Raw genomic sequence first — 25,007 nt, forward strand, 5'->3', positions numbered from 1 at the left:
GTCTGTGAAGGTTCTCAGTCATCCAGGTCATCTTATTCTTGTGGAGTTGTAGTAAAAAACAACTGGACTTCTTTTCTTGCTTGAAGACGTTTCACCCCTCATCCAAGAGGCTTCTTCAGCTCTGAGACTAATGCCAGAAACCCAGGCTATTTAAACCCGAGTGGGTGGTCCTGTGATTGGTTTCTACCCACTCTGGGTTTAAATATGGGTTTCTTTCAGAACTGAAGAAGCCTCTTTGGATGAGGGGTGAGGGGTGAAACGTCTTCAAGCAAGAAAAGAAGTCCAGTTGCTTTTTACTACAAATCCACAAGAAAAAGTTGCTGTTCATTCTCTGGTCACTGGAGGGCGGCAAATGCTCTTGATTCAACCCTGTTCAAACCACAGTGGTGGCAAAGACGGTTTAGACAGTATCACTTCAACAAAAAATAAATCATATGATGGTGTGGAAATGTTTAATCACCACTTTAGCTTCAACTTAAAATATCAACGAAAGGTAACGTTAGATAAAAGAAAAAAAAAAAACCATCGCGAACACACACACGCGTAATCCATTGGTCGAGTTTGATGTTTTATTTTTCTGATTGGTTGCAACACCGATTAAAAACTAATAACCAAGCCATAACCGCGACTATTTAACAAGTTCGTGATACCATTATTAACTGTTCAAACACACAGATGTAAATTTCACCAGTGTTAATAAACTGTTTTGTGGATATATTTTAAAATATCTTATGTCGCTTTCGCTTCACAGTAAATAACCACCAATCCGAGGCCACGCTCCTGCGTGTTGCTAGGCAGTTTATGTTAATATATGTAATGCAGCCATCTCTGCAGCTACCATTCTGAGGTAAGAACAACTTGTGCGTTTTCCACAAAATGTAAGAAAACTAGGGACTGCTTCACGATCGGTTCTGTAGTTCGTCTACCCTGGAGTGTTTCTGATAATATAAACGAAAAGTACGGGCTGTTTTCACGCATTGGCACCGATAGAAAATATTTTTTTTTTCGTTGGGTCTCTTCGGATGTGGTTGTTGTTGTTAGTCCCACCCAAAATGGAGCCCGTTCTTCCTAGTTCATAGTAGACTGGAAGGGCTGGGCTCAACTAGAATTGGGGGACGGGTGGGTCAATCCAAATAAGTCGGGCCTTTGTCGTTTCTAAACCACTTCTGTCATAATCCACAGACTGTGGTCCGCGTCCTGGGGCCTAACAAGTTATGTCTGTCTGTATGGTCGGTCTTACAGTGCGACTATATGGCTGTAGTGCTAATGTTGCGGTGCAGTAAATGCCCGGGTTTCTACGGCGCTGCTTTTTGTGGTATGGTCCGGTTGGGACTGAGAACCTGCGGGGTTAAAATAGGGGGGAATTGAATTTAATATTGATTGTTCGAGCTAGATTTCTGAATGAGTTCACGGAGACCCGACTTTCCGCCGTGACTTTTGTAGCGACATGCGGTTGTATTTATCGTTTTCCTTGCGGCCTCACGAGCAAACGGTGACCGCGTTTTCCTTGGTACCCCCGCTGAGAGTCCTGTGTGACCGCTCTGTGTGCACAAAGTGACATGCTGCCTTATTTTGGTGTTCAAGCCCAGACAGCAGCAAGGGCAAAACCCTGTCTGGAGACCCCGACTCTCTCTCTCTCTCTCTCTGTCAGATGGCACATTGGGTTTAATCCAGTGCCATTTAGCTCAGAGATGTTTTCTGTAGTGCTGCAGTGTTGCAGCTAAACTGCTCCCCCCCTATACCAGTCTGGCATATGATGGCTTTGATAAAGCTGTGACAGTAAGCTCCATCATCCACACAGATTACAATTTTTTTTTTCATTTTACACTAGATTCTATACAAATCTGTGACCCAACCAGCAAATTAAAATCATGTATTAATATCTTTACTATCACATTTCTATATTATCATTTGTATATACAATATTATTATTATTATTATTATTATTATTATTATTATTATTATTATTATTATTATTAAACACAAATCACTGATCCTCCTCGTCCTCTTGTGTATTACAGGCGTCTCTGCTCTCTCAAGAGTGAAGGGACAGGTGACGTGGTTGGCGACAGGCCTGCCACTGAGCTGCCATGGAGACCAAGCAGGAACCCTCTGCTGTGTGGAGTCAGACTGCCAACAGTGATTCAGGAAACGCTACGCAGGTCTGAGCAGCTCCTGAACAGCTATAATAGAGCCACAGGCTGTACGAAAAAGGATGCAGTGGGTTTGATTAATCAGAGGACTGGCAAAGCGTCTCAGAAAATGTCTATAAACACACCCCAAATGTCTAGAAATCCCACCCCCGCCCTGAGACTCTACTCCCAAACCCCTAAAATTCACACCATCCAATTTCATAGCGTTTGTTAAAAAGTGGAATTTTGTAATGTAAAACAATTTTTAAAAAAAGGACAGTTCAACTAAGCATCTTTAATTCAGCTATGCAAAGGTTTTAGGCACTCTTGAGATTCTTTATCATCATCATCATCATTATCATCATCATCATCATCAGTACCATCAAATAAGCATTAGTAACAAGCATAAGTAACTAAACTCAGACATACAGCCAGAGTAAAGAAGAGCTATCCTCATTGACAAGAAGAACATGCACCCACACAGCCCTAAAGTCAACATCATGAAGTCAGTCTGGGATATGTGAAAAGACAGAAAACATAGAGACAGAGAAGAAATGCTGCAAGTTCAAACTGTGTTGCAGATTTACTGAGGAGAACAAGTGCAGTTTTTAAAGGCAAAGCATAGTCACAGAAAATGATTGACTAATTTTTTCTGTTTACTGCACATTTTTATTAAGCTGTTATTGATAAATTTGACGTATTCCTGGACTTTGCTTCTCAGTGCTTACGCCTCTTACACTGTACATTAGGGAGACAAAAGTTAATGGGGGCTGACAGTGTAATAACGTTGCAGGTGGTTCAAAGCCTTTGTTTGTTGCAGGTGCATTTTGAAGGCAATACAGTGGCCCAGATAGTGTACAGTGGAGAGCAAGCTGACCGGGGACAGCAGCAGGTGGTCTATACAGCGGACGGGAACTCCTATGCCTCAGTAGAGTCTGCAGAGCACACACTGGTCTACATACACCCTGCAGATGGCACTCAGGTAAGATGGGCTCTCATGTTAAGTCAAAATTAAATGTGTGTTGATGACATTTATCACAAAAGCATCATGGACGTCGTGGTACAGTGTTGAAACTAGGTATGAAATTAACAATGTAGACATTTTTTTTCCCAGACTGTGTTTGCTGATCAACCACAGGTGGCTTACATTCAGCAGGATGGTACGACTCAGCAGGTAGGTTCATCAGGCGCTGTCATGTTGCTAGCTCACTGTCTGACATTACTAGTTTTTTTTTGTTTGTTTTTTACAAAAACATAAAGCATCAGTTGCTTTATGTTTTTGTTGTATGTTTTTTCTTTTGTAGGTCACAGTTTTGCTGCCCAGCGGACAGAACATGAACGCTGCCAATCTGCACGTTCTCAGCAATGTAGCGGAGACTCCACAGGCCATCCTGGAGCCAGTGTCCCAAGTGAGAACACGCTGTTTGTCTGCACACCTGGTTCCCTCTCCAAACGGTTCAGTTGGGGCTGTGACAGCAACATTACACTGAGATATTTGCAGTCAGATGTATTTGCATATGAATTGTTTGATATTGAAAAATAATGTCCTGAAATAGCACGGGTTAATATACTGTATGTCTTGAGATTTTGATGTCGGTATCCATTCTTCAGTACAGCAGGCTATGTTCATGTTTCTTGACTTAACAAGCAAAAACATTTTTATTTTTTTTATTTTACAGACACACAAGATAATAAATAAACAGTATCTAGTATAAAATACCTACATTTATACCTTCCTTTGCTGTCAGTGTTTTCCCACAGTGTTAGAACAGCTGAGTGAGTACTAACTCTCTGAAATGATCAAACAAACACAGGAGCAGCTGTCGGTGTCCAATTCGCTCACTTCCATGGCGGACATTGCGGACCCCCCCACCAGTCCCCTCGGGACCACGGACTCCACAGATGATACAGATGAAGATGAGGATGAAGACTCTGAGATGGATGACTGGGAGCCTCGTCAGCCCCAATCATTTAACCCTCATAGCCTGTGTGAGTGACATCTCCCCTGCAGCTGTAACATGGTTGTCTGTCTGTCTCTGTCAGGACTGTCTGTCACTCATGTAGAGCGGAGAGGAGAAGATAGTGAGCACAGCACTGGCATAGCACATGACAGATACTGTGGCTAGATACAATAATGGCACAAAGTAGGGCATAAGAGTGAAATCAAGAATTGATTTGAGGTGGAAGTACAGAAGTAAAAGTGATTTTTTATTTTATTTTTCAGGAACATTTCTTTCAAGTGCCTTTCATGGATTCTCTTTAAAAAGCTGCACAGCTTTAGTATTTGTTACGAAGCTGTTCCATTGCTCTAGATTAGTTAGCCTACGTTATGTTTTTATATGTTTTGGTGGTTATGACAAACTAACTTATACCTCCCTTGGTGACTCAGGGTGTGAGGAGTGTAATAGTTCCAACACCTCAGTCTGTCTGAAACACGGTCCTCTGCACCCCATCCCCAACCGGCCGGTGATGTCCAAGGCTCGGGCCAGTCTGCCCCTGGTGCTCTACATCGATCGCTTCCTGGGCGGGGTGTTCTCCAAGCGACGCATCCCAAAGCGCACACAGTTTGGTCCTGTTGAGGGACCCCTGGTTCCTCAGAGTGAACTACAGAATCATTACATCCATCTGAAAGTAAGTCAGAGCTCTGCACGACTCATTTATGTTTATGTTGCGCAATCATTTGTTCTGCATTTAGCTGCACTGGATATGTTAATGTTAGACCATCTCATTTTACCTGGAACATTGTGGTTGTTTCCTACTTTGCCAAATATTAGGCTGTGTATAATTAAGGGTTTACTACATGGCCACATTAAGTTATGACATACAATTTATACAAAATATAATTGAACAAATAGAAATAGAAATAGAATCTGATTTACTTAATGTTTTGTTTTTTACTTGTAATGAAGTGATTACAGCTTTCCCTCGCAGTGTTGTGTCCCAGCAAAGAAACAAAGAGGAAATATGTTCTTGTGAATAACACTTTAATAGGTGAAGAAAGTGTGAGGTAAATGAAAGCAGAGGAAGCAGCACTCTTCATATCTAATAATTCTTTTGCTTGTTGTTGTAGCTCTGTCTGCTGGATACAGAAAAAGATGGTGAGAAGTCTAATGACATGTGGTTGGACCTGTCTGATGAGGACAGCTGTAACTGGATGATGTTTGTGAGGCCCGCTCAGAACCACCTGGAGCAGAACCTGGTGGCCTATCAGTACGGCTCTGAGATATTTTACACAACCATCAAGAACATCCAGCCGAAACAAGAGCTCAAGGTGAGTCTTGAGTAGTTTATTAAATGCGTTGTGCTGCATATACACTTTACAGCCTACTTACTGTACTATTTGCTCTTTGACTTTGGACCCTCCCAACACCACCATCACAACTGTTTCAATTTCTCCAAGCATTTTGAAAATGAAGGACCAGATATTTTAGTGGACAAAAACCAGAGCTAAAAGAAGAGTGAATCAATTCCAATAAGTAAATTACATGTGAATATGCTTTTTGTAGTTATTTTGATATGATTTCCATCTGCAGGTGTGGTATGCAGCGTCATATGCAGAATTTGTAAATCAAAAGATCCACGATGTGACAGAAGAAGAAAGAAAAGGTGAGTTTCTGCACATTTCAGTGCGTACTTTACATTCCACCAGTACATCCACTCAGCCTGACTGTTATAACATATTTGTAGCAACGCTTTCCCCTGCTCCTCACTTTCTGTGTTTTCCTTAGTGCTGCGGGAGCAGGAGAAGAACTGGCCTTGTTATGAGTGTAACCGCCGCTTCGTGAGCTCTGAGCAACTGCAGCAACACCTCAACATGCATGACGACAAGTTGAGCTCTCTAACAAGGTAAAACCTCTTTCATCAGGGGCGTCATTTAGCTCATCGGTTTGAGCAGGCGCGCCATATACAGGCGCTTTAGTCCTCGTTGCAGCCGGCCCCGGTTCAAATCCCCTGGTGTACCCTTGGCTGCATGTCACCCCCCCCCTCTCTGCCTCCCCATTTCCTGTCTGTCTCTGCTGTCCTGTCAATTAAAGGCAAAAAGACCCCCTCCTCTTCCAAAAAAGAAAAAACATCTTTTAGCACCTCTTTCCATATTTTGGCTTTGATTTCTAGTGCAATAAGAGGTTGTATGAGGCCCTCACCCTGTCTTTACTCTGCTCAGATCCAGAGGCCGGGGCCGTGGAAGAGGTAGGAAGAGATTTGGTACAGGAAGAAGACCAGGGAGGCCACCGAAATTTATACGTCTGGAACCACCTGTTGACGCTGGAGGGGACAAGACAACAGTAAGACACACATTATCATTAATTTGTAAAGTAAGCAATAATAAAAACAAAAAGTATAAAGTACTATAAAAAATTGTCAGAAATATTGTATCAGAATAAATGAGCAAAAATTTAAAGTGCACCTCTGCTAATTGACAATTGCAATCCATAATAACCTACATTTTATTTTCAAATGTGCAACTGGAAAACTTCAACCTGTAAAAACCTTTAATAACAAATGTCCAATCCCCTTTGAAATCAGGAGATGCTGGAACTGACAGAGAAGCAGCCAGAGCAGGAGGAGCGAGTGGAGGCAGCTCAGAATGGCCTGAAGGTGGTGGAGATGGAGATGGAGCCGGAGGCGGAGGCGGAGGCGGACACTGCGGCCGAGGTGGAGACAGAGCTCATACCTCCTGCAGGAGAACCGGCCCCAGAGTCCGTCACCCCACCTTCCAACACGGACCCACCACCGGCTCCACTGAAGGAGGACCCGACTCAGACCAGCCAATCAGACGCTCATCTCACATCTCAGGACATGCGCCGTGCCAAGAGGATACGGGTAAGAAGGGAGACAGTGTCTTAAGTGCTTTATATTCAGTCTGTTTTTTGCTTTAGCTGTGATTGGCTTTACAGTGGTGTGTCTCTCTCCCTCAATCCGTGCTTCCCTCAAAGATGGATGTGCAGGTAGGTGAGACCTGGAGGAGGTCAGAGAAACACTAGGTTCAGTGATTCCTGTCGTCCTTTTCCATGGTGTAAATGTTCATGCCACATTTCAGGATGTGCCTCCTCCTGTACTCTCCATTGCATCATCTGCCTCCACCCAGTGTCCCAGCAGATCAATGTCAAAGAACACCAATGGGCTCTTCTGTGAGTAGTTTCCCTCTGTCTCTCTTTTCTACCCCAGAACGCAGCACTGCAGCACCTTTTCATCAGGAAGAGTTTCCGTCCTTTTAAGTGCACCCACTGTGGGAAGGCCTTCCGGGACAAAGACAAGCTGGATCAGCACCTGCGGGTCCACGGCCGGGACGCCTACACCTTTTCCTGCCACATTTGCAGCAAGAGTTTCGTGAGTGACTCTGCCCTGGAGGACCACCTGTTGGTCCACACGGAGAACCGCTCCTACTCCTGTCTCTTATGCCCAGAACACTTTGAAAGACTAGACATGCTCAAAGACCACGTAGGGGTGCATGCGGTGGACGGCTGCTTCACCTGTCCCTCCTGCAAGAAGACCTTCAGCGACTTCATCCAGGTTAGTGCTGTTTGTCACCAGTAAGGTTGTTAGATGTGGGAAGTGAATTGTCAATCTTTTTAGATGCTTAAAAAAGAAAGTTTATATCACAACCTAGTTATATGGCTGCACCACACGCATGTGCAATTCGTTCGTACTGTCTGTGCTCACAAATATGGTGTTTTGACACAGCTAAGTTCACCAGATAAAGTTGTTCTCATTTACGTGTTTTTGGTTGCTGTTGTCAGACTCAGAACAAGTATGAAATGGTTACTGAATCACGGCCCATTAACACTACATGTGAACTTTAAGTCCATTTCCAGATTGATGCTCAGCTGCTAAAATTCAGATTTTTTCTTAACTGCAGTCTTGTCTGATAAACTCACCAAACACATGAGTTAAAGACAAAGACTCTGCTGTGAATTCAGCCGTATTGACATGTAAAACTATCACTCAGAGAGAAACTCAAATTCAGTGAGTCCTATGTTTAGTTATTCCTCTGCCTCCTTTAGTAATAACGATACATATAAGGAAGGTAGTTAATTTTCCTCATTGGAGGTGAGGCTCAGTGTAGTGGAAGTGCTCCTCCACTTCCCTGCTGTTGCTGAGCAGCCAGGAAACCAGAGTAGATGGATGACTACCTGAAACTAGAGGTATAGCTTTAAGTCCACATAATCTATACTCATTCCAGGCATCTAAAAAGTCTGCAAATTCAGTAGCAAATGTCTTTAGTCGGCAACACTGCACAAGCTGCAAACAGTTCCTTTTGAAATTGAAGCGGTTGTTCTTTCAATCTTTTGAGAAGGTGGTGAAACAACAACTCAGTGATGTGGCTTTCGACTGACCAGAGATGGAAATGGAGTCAGTCAGCCAGTCATTATAGGGTTGATTTTGCAGTTGTGATCCAAACAGACTACAATGTGTTCTTCTCCTCAGGTGAAGAAGCATATACGCTGCTTCCATTCAGAGAAGATTTTCCAGTGCCCAGACTGTGAAAAGGCCTTCTGCCGACCGGACAAGCTGCGTTTGCACATGTTACGCCACTCTGACCGCAAAGACTTCTTGTGCTCAACATGTGGTAAACAATTCAAGGTAAGATGATCAGGGTTTGAACATAACAGTTTGTAGATTACAGATCCTTGAGGCCTTGTGTGACAGTTATTTTTCCTGTGACATAAAGAGGAAAGATAAACTACGGGAGCACATGCAGCGCATGCACAATCCTGACAGAGAAGCCAAGAAAGCTGACCGGATCCACCGCTCCAAAACACTCAAACTGAAGGTGCCCACCACTGACTTCGAGAGCTTCATGTTCAAATGCAGAGTGTGCATGATGGGATTCAGACGCAGAGGAATGCTGGTGAGCAGCAACTCAGAGAAAGCTCTCTTTGTTGATATTTTTATTCCAGTGTTTTTTTTTTTTTACAGCGTTATTCCTCTGGTTACAGGTTAATCATTTGTCCAAGCGTCATCCCGAGATGCGTATTGATGACGTGCCTGAGCTAACGCTGCCAATTATCAAGCCCAACAGGGACTACTTCTGCCAGTACTGTGATAAGGTTTGTTTTTTCACCGTCCAGTTATATCAAACAGTTAGTTTTGGACATCTTCTTTTATTTTTTAAGATGTACCTGATGCTAACGTCTGCCTTACCTTTAACTCTGAGATGCATCAGAGGAGACTGTTACTGATACTGATCAGTCTTTTGAATGAACTGGATTCTGTGCAGGTGTATAAGAGTGCCAGTAAGAGGAAAGCCCACATCCTGAAGAACCACCCTGGGGCTGAGTTGCCTCCCAGCATCCGTAAGCTGCGTCCAGCTGGTCCCGGTGAACCCGACCCCATGCTGAGCACACACACCCAGCTGACCGGCACCATCGCCACCGCACCCGTCTGCTGCCCGCACTGTGCCAAACAGTACAGCAGCAAGGTTTGTATTACAGCTTCAGGTTGAGGTTAATTCATTTGACCTATTTTGTAATTAATTCATCCAGAGATCACTGTGTTTAAAGTAATTCACCCTCCTGTGTCGTGTCTCTTATAATTTAGCATGCGTGAATAATTTTCAAAGTGTTTGTGTTGCAGACTAAGATGGTGCAGCACATCAGGAAGAAGCATCCAGAGTTTGCCCAGCTCGCCAACACCATCCAGGCTCCTTTGACAACAGCAGTAATCAGCAGTGCTCCTGCAGTCATCAGTGCGGATGCAGCCACAACTGAGGCTGTGGTGGTAAGAAAGAGTCAAAAACAATACATGTTAAGCATAAAAAGTGATGAGTAATTTCTGCTCAAGGGGACGTCTTGCCCTGAAAACTCATATAAAGAAAAAAAAAACAGTGATTGTAAAAACAAATTGTGACGGAGCAAATAAATGTCAATGCTACAGAAAACTGGACTCATGGCAGCAGAAGCAAACAAGAAAGACAGAAAGAAAGAAGGAATTAAAAATTAAAAAAGTTCAAGTATTACACACGACATGTTTGTAACTATATGATTCGTTATCTCCACAGACCACAGATCTGCTCACTCAGGCCATGACGGAGCTTTCTCAGACACTGACAACGGATTACAGAACAGCGCAGGGAGACTACCAGAGGATTCAATACATCCCTGTCTCTCAGGCAGGAGGCAGCCTGTCTCAGCCGCAGCACATCCAGCTGCAGGTGGTGCAGGTGGCTCCGGTAAGATCCAGAGTCTGACCGAGGACCAAGACTTGTTTTGCATTCAGAGAGTATCTCAACAAGGTTATACATCACAATAACAGCTCTACACTGGGATAGAGTGTCTTGATATGAATAGAAGTCCACTCAGGGAAGAGAGTTGTATTGTTCTGATCAGTCTGAAACTGACAAATTCAGTTGAATCAGAATCAGAATGCCTTTATTGTCATTATACTACTGTATAACGAACGTTGTTGTATCTACCTCTCAAAACTACTGGTTAAAGGATACAGACCACCTAGAGATGGTGAGATTTTTTCTTTCTTTGACTTAAAATCAAAAGGTTTTAGGTTTGTAGGGAGAACTGAAGGAAATCAGCAGCCACCACAATTATTCTTAAAATGTAGTCTACAAAATCATAGAGGTTGTTACAGACAGTGGAAGAAGTAGAAAGTGGAAGTAGAAGTATGCATGCACTTTGTCTTCACAGTAAATCGACTGCATTTACTGAAAGTATCATGTGATGGACTGAGGTTCATTTAAGATGTAGTAACATGTTGTCTCTGTATTTCACAGGCTTCCTCACCACATTCACAGCACCCCACAGTAGATGTTAGCCAGCTGCACGACCCTCATGGCTACAGCCAGCACTCCATCCAGGTACAACACATCCAGGTCAGCGAGCCCTCAGGCTCTGGACAAGCTGCCACCCAGGTGAGTCCTTATTATTCAGGGACTAGGTTGATGATTAATATATAAAACACATATTTATGACACGTATTCTTTATAAGGATCTCAACCACATGGTTGTGCTTGATAATAGAAGATTTAAACAACTGTCTCCTTTCCCTCTTTTAGGTAACTGGACAACCTCTTAGCCCCACCTCTCAGCAGGCTAATCAGGAGCTGAGCCCTGCCCAGTTGACCCCCGTCACCCCCGCCCAGAGCCACACCCTACAACCCAGCAGCACGCAGCAGTCACAGGGGACTGTCCAGCATGCTTACATACCTGGGAACTGGAATTACAGAAGTTACCGTGAGTGCCACACCATGACTTGATTGCTCCGTTTGTCTGTTTGTTTGCAAATTGGGTTTTAAGATGTTAACTTCTTATTTCTCCAGCATCTGAGATCCAGATGATGGCTCTACCTCACACTCAGTATGTGATAGCTGAGGCCAGCACACCTGTATCTGGAGTCAACAGTAACCAGGTGAAAACGGTGAGAAGATGATGCCTGATACCTGGTAGTTGAAAATGACATATTTGTTTTTTTTTGTCTGTTTTTTTAAGTTTACTTTTTTTGCTCTAAGGGCGAAGCTTTACATTGCAGCTGAGCACATATCTCACACATCTGGATCACATGAATATACAGTGTAAGAATAAGACCCTGAATGTTGCACGGAAGCTCTATTTAAACACATCAGCATTCATCACATTTCTGTTACAATGAAGCACCAACATATGGGGCTGGAAAAACTAAGCTCACATGGAAGTGTCAAAAAGCAGTTATTCTCATGAACACGAGAGTCTGGCTTCAAATACAAAACATCCTCAACAGACCCCTGTGTTAAAATGTCCAACTAACTACAGAAGAAATGAACAAGTTTACATCCTTGTACAAAATGGTTTTGGTCTCCTCCTTCATAGCAACTGTATGGGCGTGAACTTTTTATACCAGAGACTTGTTCACATCTTATTATGGCTCAAAGTCATGCAAAATTGAAGGCATGTTGTTTTGACTGACAAATGGATACTGTATGTTTAACACAAACTGATATGCACCAAAATCATGGCTCCCTCTCTTTTTGCCCATTTTGAATCCACTGGGAGTTCAGTGGAAGGAGGCCATGGCAAAGTGGTGGTGATAACGCAGCTCACTCTGAGCTTCAAAACCTCTGGCTGAGTTCACACAGGCTACGTCTTTATTTTCAGTCTTTTATTACAACAAACAGATGTTTTTTTGTTTTTTTTTTAAATGTATATTTTTGGCTTTTCATGCCTTTATTCGATAGGACAGTTGAGAGTGTGACAGGAAATGGGAGGCAGAGACGGGGGTAATGACAAGCAGGATAGGGCCGTCTGACGCGGGACTCGAACCGGGGCCGCCTACAGTGAGGGCTACAGCCTCAACACATGGGGCAGGTGCTCTACCAACTGAGCTAAACACTGCCCCAACAGATGTTTGGTTGATCTGAACTTAATCTGTACTTTATACTTTCTCTTATTGCCACACAAAGGTGAATGTAGCTTTTTACACCTTCACACCTGTAATCAGTCCTCTTACTGATGAGTGAGGCTGAATAAAAACACATGAAAGGCTTGCAGAAATCTTGAAATAATTGTTGTCTGCATACAGTTTTGTAGCCAGATGTTACATTCTAGATAATAATAGATAGATGGGCATTGGGCATAAATTCTGAATTGACCACATGAATGGTGCGTGTTTAAATAGAGACCTTCTCTTCCTTGTCCTGCAGACACACTACGTGATCTCTGAGGGTCAGACTGAGCTGGAGGCAAAACAGACTGCTCCTCAGAGCACAACCCAAACCCACACTGAAAATCTGGAGCAGCAACCGACCAATCAGCAAGCCACCACACAGTACATCATTACTACAACGACCAATGGCAGCGGCACTAGTGAGATTCACATTACAAAACCCTGAACTGTACAATGACGAATGAAGACTTCATCCTGCATGTAGACCTCAGAAGCTTGTGCGCACATGAATGAATAAATACATGGATGGAAGGAAACTCTGGGATATAGAGAAATAAAATGGAGGAACGGATGACCAGCACAGTTTTATGTGTCTGTAAGTTAGCAGAGAGCAAAATGCAAAGTTTGAACAGAAAACGTAAAATGAAAAACTTGAATCACTTGTGAGCACACAGTGAAGGTATGGTTTCTCTCAGCACCATTTTCACTGGAACTACTGAAACTGTGAGGAACATTACATGAGATACAAGGTTCCCGTGAGCATGAAAGTTTAAAAGGGATCTTCTCAAGGTCAGAAAAAGGTGGAAATGTTTTGTTGCTCAGCCCTCAGACAGATTTGGGTGCCCATTTTACATATTTGTAAAGTTACAGACATTTCTTGAAGTATAGTATTTGTAAATGAAACTCTGGAAAGAAACACAGAACTGAAAATTATGGGAAAGTACTGTATAAAACAATCTTGCAAAATAGGTTACTATGTTTTTGTCCAGTGTAAATACCCCACACACCCTCTGTTGTGTTGTATGATTGCAGATCGTTGAAGATATCTGATGTCATTTTCTCCTTGAATTGATCTGCTTGAAATGTCTCAGACATCCATTTTTATTCACATGCTGGATTGTTCAGGTTTTACCAAAAAGGTTTTCCCCCTCTCTGTCATTGTTACAACCACAACATCTGTGTTTTTATAGTAAAAGTTTTAAAAGCAATCATAATCGGTTCTACTCTTCTGAGATTTGCTGATTGTTAATAATTGAACTTGGTTTCACAAGTTAATGTGGAGTTTTTCATGTATATAATTGAGCTTTTTAAACATGACAACCATTTTATTTGTAATATAAAAGTTGCTCATCACAGATTGAGTGGCACCAGGGGACTGCACTTGAGTGAAAACATCATGCTGAAAACCGGTGCTTCTAGGTGTGGCTTAAATTGCTGTGTTACACCCTGTGCCTACACTCATCTGACATCACATGTGTAGCAAGATGAGAGGTTGGAGGTTAGGTTAAAAATAAGATCATTAGGGGGTGAGATGTTGGTCTTCAAATTAGTTTTTTCCTTGACATTTGTTGGCCTGACATGAAAAAGTTCACGTTTTCCTCAAAAAATATTTTCTTTTATATCCAGAACCAGTAAACTGATGGTCAGCTCTTCCTGTGGTACAATGACTTGGAAGTTCAAAACCATTTAGTCTCTCAGTGAACCAGTAAAATATTTACTGAAAGCATCTCAGAGATTTGCAGCTGAGCAGTGTCGGAGCTCAACTTGACACAGTGTTAATCAGGAATATGGCGTATTTCATTGTGTTTATCTGCATTGACCTACAAAAAAAACGTCAGTCAGCATGTCTCTTACTTCTCTCACAGATGAGTGAGAATGAAGAATGTAATTCAGTTGTGAGGGTTCAAACCTTATGATAGTGATCACACAAACTGATCGACTCACAAGCAAGGAACTTGGCTTATCTGTGTTACGGCCATCAAAATGCTGTTAGTACGCACATAATCTATAATGAACAGAAAATGGACTTGTACAATGTAAAATATAGAAGGAATGTTATGAGATCATGAACAGTGATCATGTCCTATTATAATTATTTATAATATTATATATTATATTCTTTTATATCTGCATACCGGTATGTTTTTTTTCTAATCACTTCATTATGAATGTGAACAAATGGTGAACGAATAATGGTTTCCTGGTGTATATGGTTTTGGTTTTTCAGGATGTCATCCTTGTTCTCACTGCTAGATGGCAACATGACCTCAGAAAACAGAAACAAGCAGTTAGAAAGCATACACCAAACCTTCTTAATTACAAATACTACTGTATTTAAACAGGTTTACCTCCACTTAACAAAACCTCTCCCTCTAGATAATTAAACACTGTTGATGTGATGCAGAGGAAACAACATCATTGGTGGAGGTGTTGCAGTTGCCTCCGTTGTACCTGGGTGGAGCAGGGCTTGTCCAACAAAACAATTGCAATGAGTGTTTAACACATTCCTGCATGGGTGGAATGTGGAAAAGTGTGGGAAAAAAACCTCTACGACATGCATAAAACAAATCTTTCCGTAGAACCGGTTCAACAAGTTTGTCATGTCACAAAAGTAATAACATATTGAGCAAGGAAATGTTGTTCATCTAACTGCCCTGCTGCAGTTTCCGACAGCATGTCTCCAAGTAGCTCCGATGCCTCGGCTGACAGTCATCCACACGAAAGGTCAGGGGGGAGTGGGACAGGGAGAGAGGGTGGGCCAGCACTGTAAATGGATGGCGGAAGTAAAAGAGGATGGAAAGGGAGAACCTGCCGAGTGGAGACGAAAAATGCTGAGGTAGGTAGACCTCTGTGTGTCATTTCAACAATTGGCCTTTCACTGGAAATCAGCTTTTTGAGTGGCAGGTCTCTTATTACCTGCTGCCACAGGGGGAGGGTCTGCATGAAATGATGGTCTGAGTGCACCTATCTGCCCAGACTGTTGAAAGTAAATGTTTTTCTGCTTCATTAGGCAGATATCTGTCATCATTTGTGATAGCTGACAGACACGTTTAACTGCTCAGCATTACATGAGCTAACAGGCCTGAGGCGACTGCCAATTATTCAGTTCTGTTTGGGGGATTAACCATTGATTTCTCTAATGGATCAGACAGCTGGTCCATCTTAATAAATCTGTTATGATCTCATGACCTGCAAGTGGCTGGACTGTTTCCTGTTTTATTTTGAAATTACTTCCCTTTTGCATCTGTCATAGATTCCTGTCTTTCCATTGCATGTGATTTTCTGCCCTGGCCTGTTCAGCAACCTGTCTTCCCCTCACTCAAGTACTGTATTTCCAATAAGGTTTTATTCCCATCAGTATCATTTGTTGTGATCCTTTATGGTGCAATTTGGGGTTTGGAAAAGAAAACCCTGGAGATAGCAAAAAGGTGGCGCTGAGGATGGCAACTGTCCAAAAGGCTACAGCATTTTGGTGTAGTGGCCATTGCTAGACTGAAGTGAGGCAATTATTAACACCTCTGATTTCCAGATTGTCTTCATGCCAGCACCCAGTCTGCTTTCCATCAGCCTGCTCCAGAGTCGGCTAACAGTCCTACTCCAGTGGGCTTCGCCTCTGGCCTTCTAGCCTCCAGCTTGATTCCCAGTTGGCAAGTCACAGGACCACAAGTTCACACCCAGCTTCCAAACCTGCCTCCAAGTGGGCGAGCTCCCTGGCTGCTACCCTCCAGTCTGCACCCAAGTGACTTAGTTGACAGCTTTATAGTGTGCAGCCTTCATCAAACCCTGTTAACGCCCAATCTTACTGTCAGGTGAACAACTCTTGGCCTACAGCACACATGGTGGTGAGCCTGGGGATCATCCGCCGGCAGCCAACTCCATTAGCCTCTCCCACTCTCCTGCCAGTCTCTCAGTCAGCTCGCCTCCAGCATGCTAACCTTCAGCCTGCACTCTGGCTAAGAACACGGTAGCCTCTAAGCAATCTTGAAGTTGGATAGCCTCCAGTCTCCATCCAAGTTGATTAGCAGGGTCCTGCTACTTAGCCGGTAGCCAAGTGACCCAGAGCCGGTCAGCTGAGACCTAAGCCAGAAACGATCTGTTGCTGCATCGAGAGTTCTAGCTAACATCTACTCCTGGTTTGCAGTCAGTGGTCCGGTTGTCGGCTGTCCGCAGCTCCAGATCTCCTGTCAACAATCCCGTCTGACACACTGTCAGGCCTCCCACATCTCTCCAATGCTCAGCCCAATCCCCAGCTGCTCAGATTTTTCCCTGCTTTTGATCAGCCCTTGAATCTTCTACTGCTGTCTTTCTCTCCTGACCTTATTTGTCTCTTTGTTGACCTCCAGAGCAGTCTTGGCTTGGGGTCTCACATAGACTATATGACCTCCAAGCCATTCTCCAGCTCAGCTTCATAAGGGCACCTCATCAGATGCCCTTCTGTTCTGCCTCTTGAGGGATCCTGAGGGCCACTTCCTGTCTGCAAGCTGCCATCTCCCCAGACCCATGCCGGCCTCGTGTCTGTTGACCTCTTCTGTTCTTGCATTTGTTCTCTAGAGCTTTGCTTGTTGCACCCTCGTTGGAGTTACTGCTCTTATTCCTATTTTGTTCCTTTTTATGTTCTTGTTTGTGTTTCTAATTTTTAATCAGTCAGTTTTCTGTTTGTTTCTCCTCATTATCCTTACAGTTCAAGTCAAACACCAGCTGACGGTCGGCCATGTCACACAGTTTGGTCCCAGGCTCTACAGACACTGCGACGCTGGAGAGGTTGGTGTAGTTTTGCTCCAGTAGGTGTAGTGTGGTTACTCTGCCAGGTGGAGGCGCCGCTGCACCCCTATGTGTTATTGGTAGACCAGTGCTGGAGGTTCCTGTTGGTGTGTTTACTGTGGATGGCTCTGAGAGCCTGTGTTTATGCCCTGAAGTACTGCCTGCGGCCAAGCCCGGACCAGGTGAGTGCAGCTGCATGAACCTGATCTCGCTTGACCCTGTTGGTGCATTTGTCTGTGTAATGTTTATTTACTGCCTTTGTTTCAATTCAAGGTGGAGCCATTACAGAAGATACAGCAGGATGTTGTGAGTGAAAACAGGAATGGCCAGTGTCCCTGGTGAGACATTATTATTTTCACACACATTTATTAGATTTAAAGATTTGATCCCATCTTCCTCTCACCAGTCAAAAAATGCCGAAGACAGATTTGTACCTGCATACAGCAGGCATTTCTTTGCCCCAAGTAAACTTCAATTTTCAGAATTAAACAGCGTGAAACAGCTAGAGATGTACATATTATTTCTGATCTATTTTGTGAAACAGAATTAATTTTAATGCACCCAAAAGAAGCACAAGAGGCCTAATCATTACACCCATTTTCTACCATTTTCTTTTAAAGACTATACCAGCATATCTTTAGTTGTATGTGTTGATAGCACCTTTGGATTTTTTTTTATCTTGCCAGTTAGGGAACCTATTGCTTTTTATAAATGATATTTTAACACTTCTGAAAGTGACGGAAATAAAAGTCCACATAAAATACACAATCACTTTATTCTCCATATTTCTTCAGGGTGCCCCTATCAAGGAGCCCGGGCCCCCACCTTTCTCTGGGTCTTGCCCTGGCCAACAGCCTGCTGCTGTGTGTGCTCCAGGAGCCCCTACTAGACCCCAGTGTTCCCCACATCCAGTCTCTCCTCTCCAGGCTGGAGGTAAGAGGGAGGAAACCACCTTCAGAGAGCAAAATGCCCTCTCTCTTACACAAAGCAGCCTCCAGCAATTCTTCTCATCTCCTGTGTTCTCAGCTGCTCTATGCATGTAGATCAGTGCGAAGTCTGTTGGTGATATTACAGAGATCAGACATGGCACTGAGGAATACACAGATATTCTAGCCTTGGGCAAGACACTCCATCACTGAGCTGCTGTTATCTGCACTCTGAATTAACCAGACTGCCAGAGGAAAGAGGCTTTTAATTCTGACTTTCCTGTGTCCTTCCAGTGTCAGTGGGTCTTCCAGTCGGTTGGGCTGACATTTTCCTCTGTGCTGAAGTAACTTTATCTATTGACTGGATTGCCTTGACACACCTTTTTGTTTACTTAATTCTAGCACCACCAGTTGTACAACACTGTCATCCATGACATGACATGACATCTTAATGATTCGTACAAGGTGTAACTGTCTGTGAGTAATAGCATACTTAGTTGCAAATGTGCTGGACTATCCTGGACTGAGGACACTGCACCACCTTTTGGCAATAACCTCAGGCCAAAATGTAACGTTGTCTTAATTTAACAAAAACACTCTGTCCAATTCCTTATGCTGGTGTTGTTGTATTTGTGTCAGAGTTTAGCTTCATGTTTGGGGTTCTGTTTTCTTTTATTTGATTGTTGCAAAAATGTATTTTTTGAAATGTCAGCTGTAGAATCAATATTGTTTTTCTTTTTTGGCATTTTAAACTGTATGAAAATATGTTTTTGGGTGGCTGTAAATAAGTATATTCCTGCACTGTCTTTTATTCATCTGTTTGGTTGATATAGTATTTTGCTGCATACATTCTGCAGAAATAAAGTTAGTTTTTTTTTTTCAAATTTTTTTTTACTGTAGTCAGTGTCTCACACACTTGAGAAGACTGACTCTGGATCAGAGGTGACACTGGAGGAGGAGGACCAAGACTCCATACTGACAGACAAAGTGAAGCTCATCTGCACCTATCTACAGCAGAGGTGAGGCTCAATATCTAGTGAACATGCCGTCTACTTCTTTTACTTTAGTTGAGCTAACAACCTTCACCCTTCTGATAGGATGAGGTTGCTGCGTACTCTCGTCCAGGTGCAGGGGGATTTTGAGGCGAGAGTGAAGGACATCCTGGAGGGCCTGGCTGGCCTCTGGGCTCAGCTGGAGGAGTTACACACCGGGGTCACGCTAACCAAAGAGGAGGGTCGAGGCCATGGGGACTTGGCCTTAGCCCATACAGACGCAGAGGTATGAAGGTCTGTCTGCATTTCTCTGGTATAGTGATATTATAGTGCTGGATTTGTTCTGTTATATATTTCAGTTGACTACTTTTACAACTTTTTGTGAAATGTTTTTGTCAAGTTTTATTCCAAAACAATGAATCTTGGTGATGTAACATTAGCCTTGTCACTCTCATTGGATTGAATAGTTTTATGTGTTTGGCAAAGAATTTGTTTTCAGTCCTGGGCCACTATAGGAACAGACTTCAATGCTGCCAGACTTGTCTGAAGGACAGCACACAATTACTGCAGGTAAAAGTTTTCCTTATGCCATACAAATCCACCTGATACTTCCTGCTGTCTTCACTCAGGGGTCACCTTGTCTCTGTTTCACAGGAGTTAACCTGGAGTCACACTCATATAAGCCACAGTATGAGCAGCAGCAGTGAGTCAGTCTGGCCAGAGCTGTTACTTCAGTCCAACATTGAGCAGGTATCCTAAATTCTGCCCCTTAGACAAACAACCAAACGTTGTTCATAGATTTAGAAACACAGCAGGACTAAAAACCTGTCTCTCTTCTCACAGTTTGACAAGGTCCAGGAGAGTTTCCTCTCTCTGGAACAACAGACTTCTACATTCAAGGCCCACCTGGAGGGACTTACAGTGGAGAATCCGGAAAGACATGCAAGCCCCCCTGCTCATGTTAATGGATCCAGTTCATGCTCAGTCTCTCCACAAACTTCCCCACATCTCCAGAGTAGAAGCACGAGCGCTTTATCACTGGAGAACTGTAACTCGACCTCTGCATCAACGTCTGCTTCCTCAGTGGATGAAGATGCTGAAACAGACACTCCTCTCTCACTGTGTGAGAGGTCGGCTTTACAGTTGTCCTCCACTTTTGGGCGTCTACATAAATCTGGAAGGAGGAAATAATTTTTTATTAGTCAAATGACTATAATAAGACTGCAAGCCAATAATAAGCCAATTTTTGTAAATGGCTGAACAACACAGGTTTGTTAAAACCCCAACACTAATGGACTGCAGCATTAATAGTAATGCATGTAATGATTGTAAAGAATGAAGTGGGTGCATTATGAGATTAGCATATTTTTTAATTTATTTGATTTAACAGACTTGGTGGTTGTAAAAGTATAAATGAATGTTGATTCGCCATGATATGTGATATAATCAAGAAAGGATTATTGGAAAAAATATCTACATCCTGCAAACAACAGTCCTGTTTAAACACACAAAAATGGCTTCTTTCCTCATATTCAGTTTTTCCTAATAAACTTGACACTTTTCCTTCCATTTCAAAATGACAGGCAAATGGTAATAAAATTACAAAAAACTGTTAATTTAAAATCGTAATTGAACAAAAAAAAAGAAGCACAAATTGAATGCATTAAATACCATATCTGTTTTATGAACTTTTGAATTAAGACCCAATGTTTTTATTAGCTCTCCAACATAGGCTTTCTGATGATCAAGATATTTTCAATTACTGATCATTTGCCAAATGACACAATACTGAGTGGGCTGTGTATTGGTTTGTGGTTACACTAATCTGTCCTTAAGGAATCATTTTTTTCCACTTATTGAAAGATAACCAGGCATGATTTCCCTCTTATAAGTCAAAGAACATTTGAAACACAAGGGGGCACACTTCCACCAGTTTTTACAGGCACAAGTAGAAGCGTCTCACAGCACCCATTAATCATAATAGACAACAACTCCTTAAATATACATTCAACTGAGATCTCCATAATGAACCCAGACCCTCAGTCAGCTTCATAGATGGAAAGTGTTGGAACAGGCTCCTCAAACACATTCACTTTAACCTCAACTTGTGTCTAGAGACTCACTGTGTCTGAAGAGTTTGATTCTGTGCTTTTGTATCCTACATTCAGTCACTGATGATTAATCTCATTAACTATTTTTTAATTGTAACTACTTCATGATGTTGCCAAATACTGGATAGCTGATGTTGATTTTTTAAATTATTATTCAGGTTGTATTGATAATTTATCAAAAGTATGTTCCAGCTGTGTGATGATCTATGAGGTGTGTTCCTCTCATGTGTAAGAGGAATGAGAAACCTTTTTTTTTTGTTTTTATCTTTTACAATAACAAAACAATTTCTCATTCAATTGCTCTTTATCAGACCAAGCAGCCAAAATGACTTGAGCAGGGATTTCAGGTTGAGTGCAGAAGGAGGGGGGGCGCCTGGGTGGGGGTTGGGGTAGAAGGGGGCAATGGAGGTCAGAGCCGGAAGTGTTTCTGTTATTACTAAAAACTGAGCAGCCCTCTAGACCTTTTTGAAAGACATGAATGTCTTTGATCCACAATTCAATTACCCTGCAGCTCCACACTGGAGGCAGCAGTTTTCCAGATTCTTGACTTTCCTGGCCTGACCAGACTGGATTACTGATGAGAATCAATTCATTCCTGGCTGCTGTTAAGTGCTAATTGTTGGGAGCCTGTACAGTATGCATAACGTAGATGTCATTTGACCATGGTCTTGCCTACCATCTGCCAGATCCTGCATCTGTCCGATTCCCTCACACTGGGGGCAGAGATTGGAAGAGGTGGGGCCGACCACTGGGAGATCAGGGATGAAAGGAATGCAAGCTGAATGCTGCAGGATCTGAGCTGTCACAACACCAAAGACACAAACACACCATGTCTGGATGGATAGTGGGACATAAAGACTGTGGGAGGAGAGATGTTGTGTGTTGGGTTATTTGAAAGTGAGTGACAAGAGTTGTACATACAAAAAAATCTGTTATGACATACCACATGAATATGTAACATTTTCCACGAATCAGTCGTGAATACACAGAACATAACAGTCTTGGATGCTTGCTTACAATAACAATGACCACACCGACATAGAGGTCCAACAGTCAAACGACAGCAAAAAAACTCTGAATTGATTCATGGAGCGACTGAATAAATGGATAGAAGGAGGAGGGATAATGCTATTAGAGGTGAATGAAAAACAGAGCTTAAAATACAAAACAAGCTCTGCTTTATGAGAGAGTGGGGAACGTCCCGGTCCTGTCCAGATGAACTCATGTCTCACATTGTTGGCATGTGATGTCATGGCCAGCAGAGGGATGGTGTCTGGCAGAGCAGAGGGCACCAGATATCTGTTCACTGAGAATGTAAGAGTGAGCGAATGAAATTACCACAGGCTTTGTTTAGTTACACTAAAAAGTTGATGACCAGCTTCCTCACAGTCCATTCCAGTCCTGGAGCAGAGGCCGTTTCAAAGCTAGCTCAAGTGTGTGTTGTTTCAGAAAATATGGTTCATGGCAGAGGTCAATCCCTTGCCTTATCCTGACAATTACTCAAGATCAGGTTTCACTGGCGTACACATAGCACACATTTGTGCTGATCCCTCCTCTGATGGCACTGCAAGACACCATACAGTAGTATGGACAGCTGCTATCTGATATAAGCAAACTCAAGACCTTGTCACAAAATTTAAATAAGTTAAATGAATTAGTCCTGTTCCTTTGAGAATTTGTAAATATGTTTTCTACACACAGTGTCAATTAAAAAATCAAAACAGTGCAAAATGACACAATAAATGGTGCATAGGAAGTTATCATGTGGACAGCCACCAAAGAAAAGCAAGAACTTAGCAGGGCTTAGATATGAAGAATGATAATAGATGGTTTACACAGTGTGTGTGAATGTGTGTGTGTGTGTGTGTGTGTGTGTGTGTGTGTGTGGGTGTGTGTGTGGCTGGTGGGAGTCTGCTGTTAACCTTTTAACTTAATGGCAGTGACATTTTGCAGGTTAATAAATGGCAACAGCCTCAACAAAAGGCTGTGTGTCTTCATTCACTGATCTGAAGCACAACTATATGTTGTACATTAGTAGTAAAGTAATCCTCATTGTCCCAAAAATCACAAAATGAAATTTGTTTTGTTGCTACAGTACGCTTGACTTGGTTTGTGTTAAAATCTGTCTTTAAATATTTATCTGACCTGTGAGTTCAACTTGAGAAAAAAAGCAAAGCCCTCATGGTGAATCACAAACCACATGCATGGCTGCTATTAAAGTGCTGGACACAGATAACGGAGGGCCATGCCACTTTTTACCAGAGGCTGTTGGAAACAGAACGGACAGCTGCACATTGAGACAAAACATCAAAACACCGGCCACAGATGTACGCAATTAGCAACATGGTAGACATTTGGGGAGCAAAGGTCCATAAACTCGCAACTTATTATGGTTGATCTAACATGGCTGGAGGGAGGCCTAAACTCAACAACATTAATGGGGTTTTTGTCCGGGCTGAAAATTCAACCCCATATCCAAGATTTAAATTCAGTGACGGCTGAGATGCAACAATAAACATTTCATATTAGCTTTCTGATACTGAATATTATCTCAAACAATGAATTAATGCGTGTGTGTGTGTGCCCACATGCACTGTGTACATGTGTGCACTTTCTTACAAACAGGCCGGGGGGGAGGGACGGACCGCCACGCCACCTAATGACTGGGAACATTAGGAAATGCTAAGCTTCCTGTTTGTGTAAACATTTTCTTACTCTGTTTTCCAAGAGAGTGGAGTAGAATAATCAAGCCTGACCCCTCTGCCCTCCTGTTTCCTGAGGCTGCTCACCTTCTGTGTCGACACACTGCTGACCAGAGGCAGGAACCTGCCTCGTCCTACCGCTGGCCGGTGGGAGAGGTTAGTGAGGAACGGGTGGATTTTTCCAGAGGTCACAAGCAACCGCCACTGATATCAATAGGTAACAGATGTGGGAGCAGTTTTAAATCGGCACAGTCAACTCCATGCAAAGACAAAAATACATTTCACAGTCTTGCAAACTACATTTCAAGTAGCATCCATTAATTGATAAGGCAGGAGTTGCGAAATATGAAAAATAAGTTACATTAGATTTGAAGGAAAAGAACACACCATGAGTTATTCGTGATAAAATCTGACTATTCCAGATGTAGCTGTCTACCACTTTGAAATATTGCATTATAAATCTTTCAGCCCAGTATTTTTCCTAGCTTTTTGGAATGATACCCTTAAAATCTTAGTATCCATTGCATCACTTCTTTTATCTTTCATGTATTTTTTTTTATTTTTTATCTGTGTTGCCAAAGAGACAGACAGTTTGATTTCTTAGTATTCCTCCCTCTGAAATAGTTCTGAAGCATCTGCAACCAGATGCTGTGGCTCTCTGCTCTGGATTTCTTGTTGACACCTTCACATTAAGATCAAGCCAGTGCTGAGGTCTGGGGAAACGTGGCACCATCTCTACAATAAAGTTTACTTCAAGAAAGGTGCCGTCAGCTGATTGGAACGGGTGCAAACAGGCCAACATTTTTGTCAGACTATCTAAGACGCTTTAAGTGGAGGTAAAAAAAAAAAAGAAAAGCCCCTCAAATATTGGTAACAATTACTCTTTGCACAGTCCTGTATGAGAAAAGCCAGCCAGGGGAATAGTCTGCAAACTGTGATAGATGTTTTTCAGCCAATGCTATGAGCGCAAGCCAACTTGTAATAAAGATCATTTATGATACGTCCTCGCTCC

At 42.7% G+C, this 25,007-nt stretch overlaps 2 protein-coding genes across 2 annotated transcripts; both read left to right on the plus strand.

Annotated features, from left to right (window-relative positions):
* Positions 1-782: 782 nt before the first annotated feature.
* On the plus strand, positions 783-13,474 carry prdm10 (PR domain containing 10). Its single transcript, XM_085795865.1, has 23 exons — positions 783-847; positions 2,022-2,162; positions 2,953-3,114; positions 3,247-3,306; positions 3,437-3,541; positions 3,947-4,121; positions 4,522-4,763; positions 5,203-5,403; positions 5,666-5,738; positions 5,861-5,978; positions 6,295-6,415; positions 6,657-6,953; positions 7,299-7,643; positions 8,559-8,714; positions 8,803-8,982; positions 9,071-9,181; positions 9,352-9,552; positions 9,708-9,851; positions 10,132-10,302; positions 10,858-10,995; positions 11,140-11,317; positions 11,404-11,501; positions 12,760-13,474. Exons 2-23 carry the CDS (start codon positions 2,091-2,093, stop codon positions 12,946-12,948), a joined length of 3,537 nt encoding a protein of 1,178 aa, XP_085651991.1. The 5' UTR covers positions 783-847; positions 2,022-2,090; the 3' UTR covers positions 12,949-13,474.
* Positions 13,475-15,108: 1,634 nt separating this feature from the next.
* LOC146976232 (uncharacterized) lies at positions 15,109-22,163 on the plus strand. Its single transcript, XM_085795866.1, has 9 exons — positions 15,109-15,339; positions 17,185-17,446; positions 17,538-17,602; positions 18,059-18,197; positions 19,091-19,209; positions 19,288-19,468; positions 19,669-19,752; positions 19,837-19,932; positions 20,026-22,163. The coding sequence occupies exons 1-9, from the start codon at positions 15,197-15,199 to the stop codon at positions 20,371-20,373; spliced, it is 1,437 nt and encodes a 478-aa protein (XP_085651992.1). The 5' UTR covers positions 15,109-15,196; the 3' UTR covers positions 20,374-22,163.
* The last annotated feature ends 2,844 nt before the right edge of the window (positions 22,164-25,007 follow it).

Source organism: Trachurus japonicus, chromosome 13 (genome assembly GCF_045865225.1).
Source record: "Trachurus japonicus isolate A0001 chromosome 13, Traja_1.0".
Classification (NCBI taxonomy): domain Eukaryota; kingdom Metazoa; phylum Chordata; class Actinopteri; order Carangiformes; family Carangidae; genus Trachurus; species Trachurus japonicus.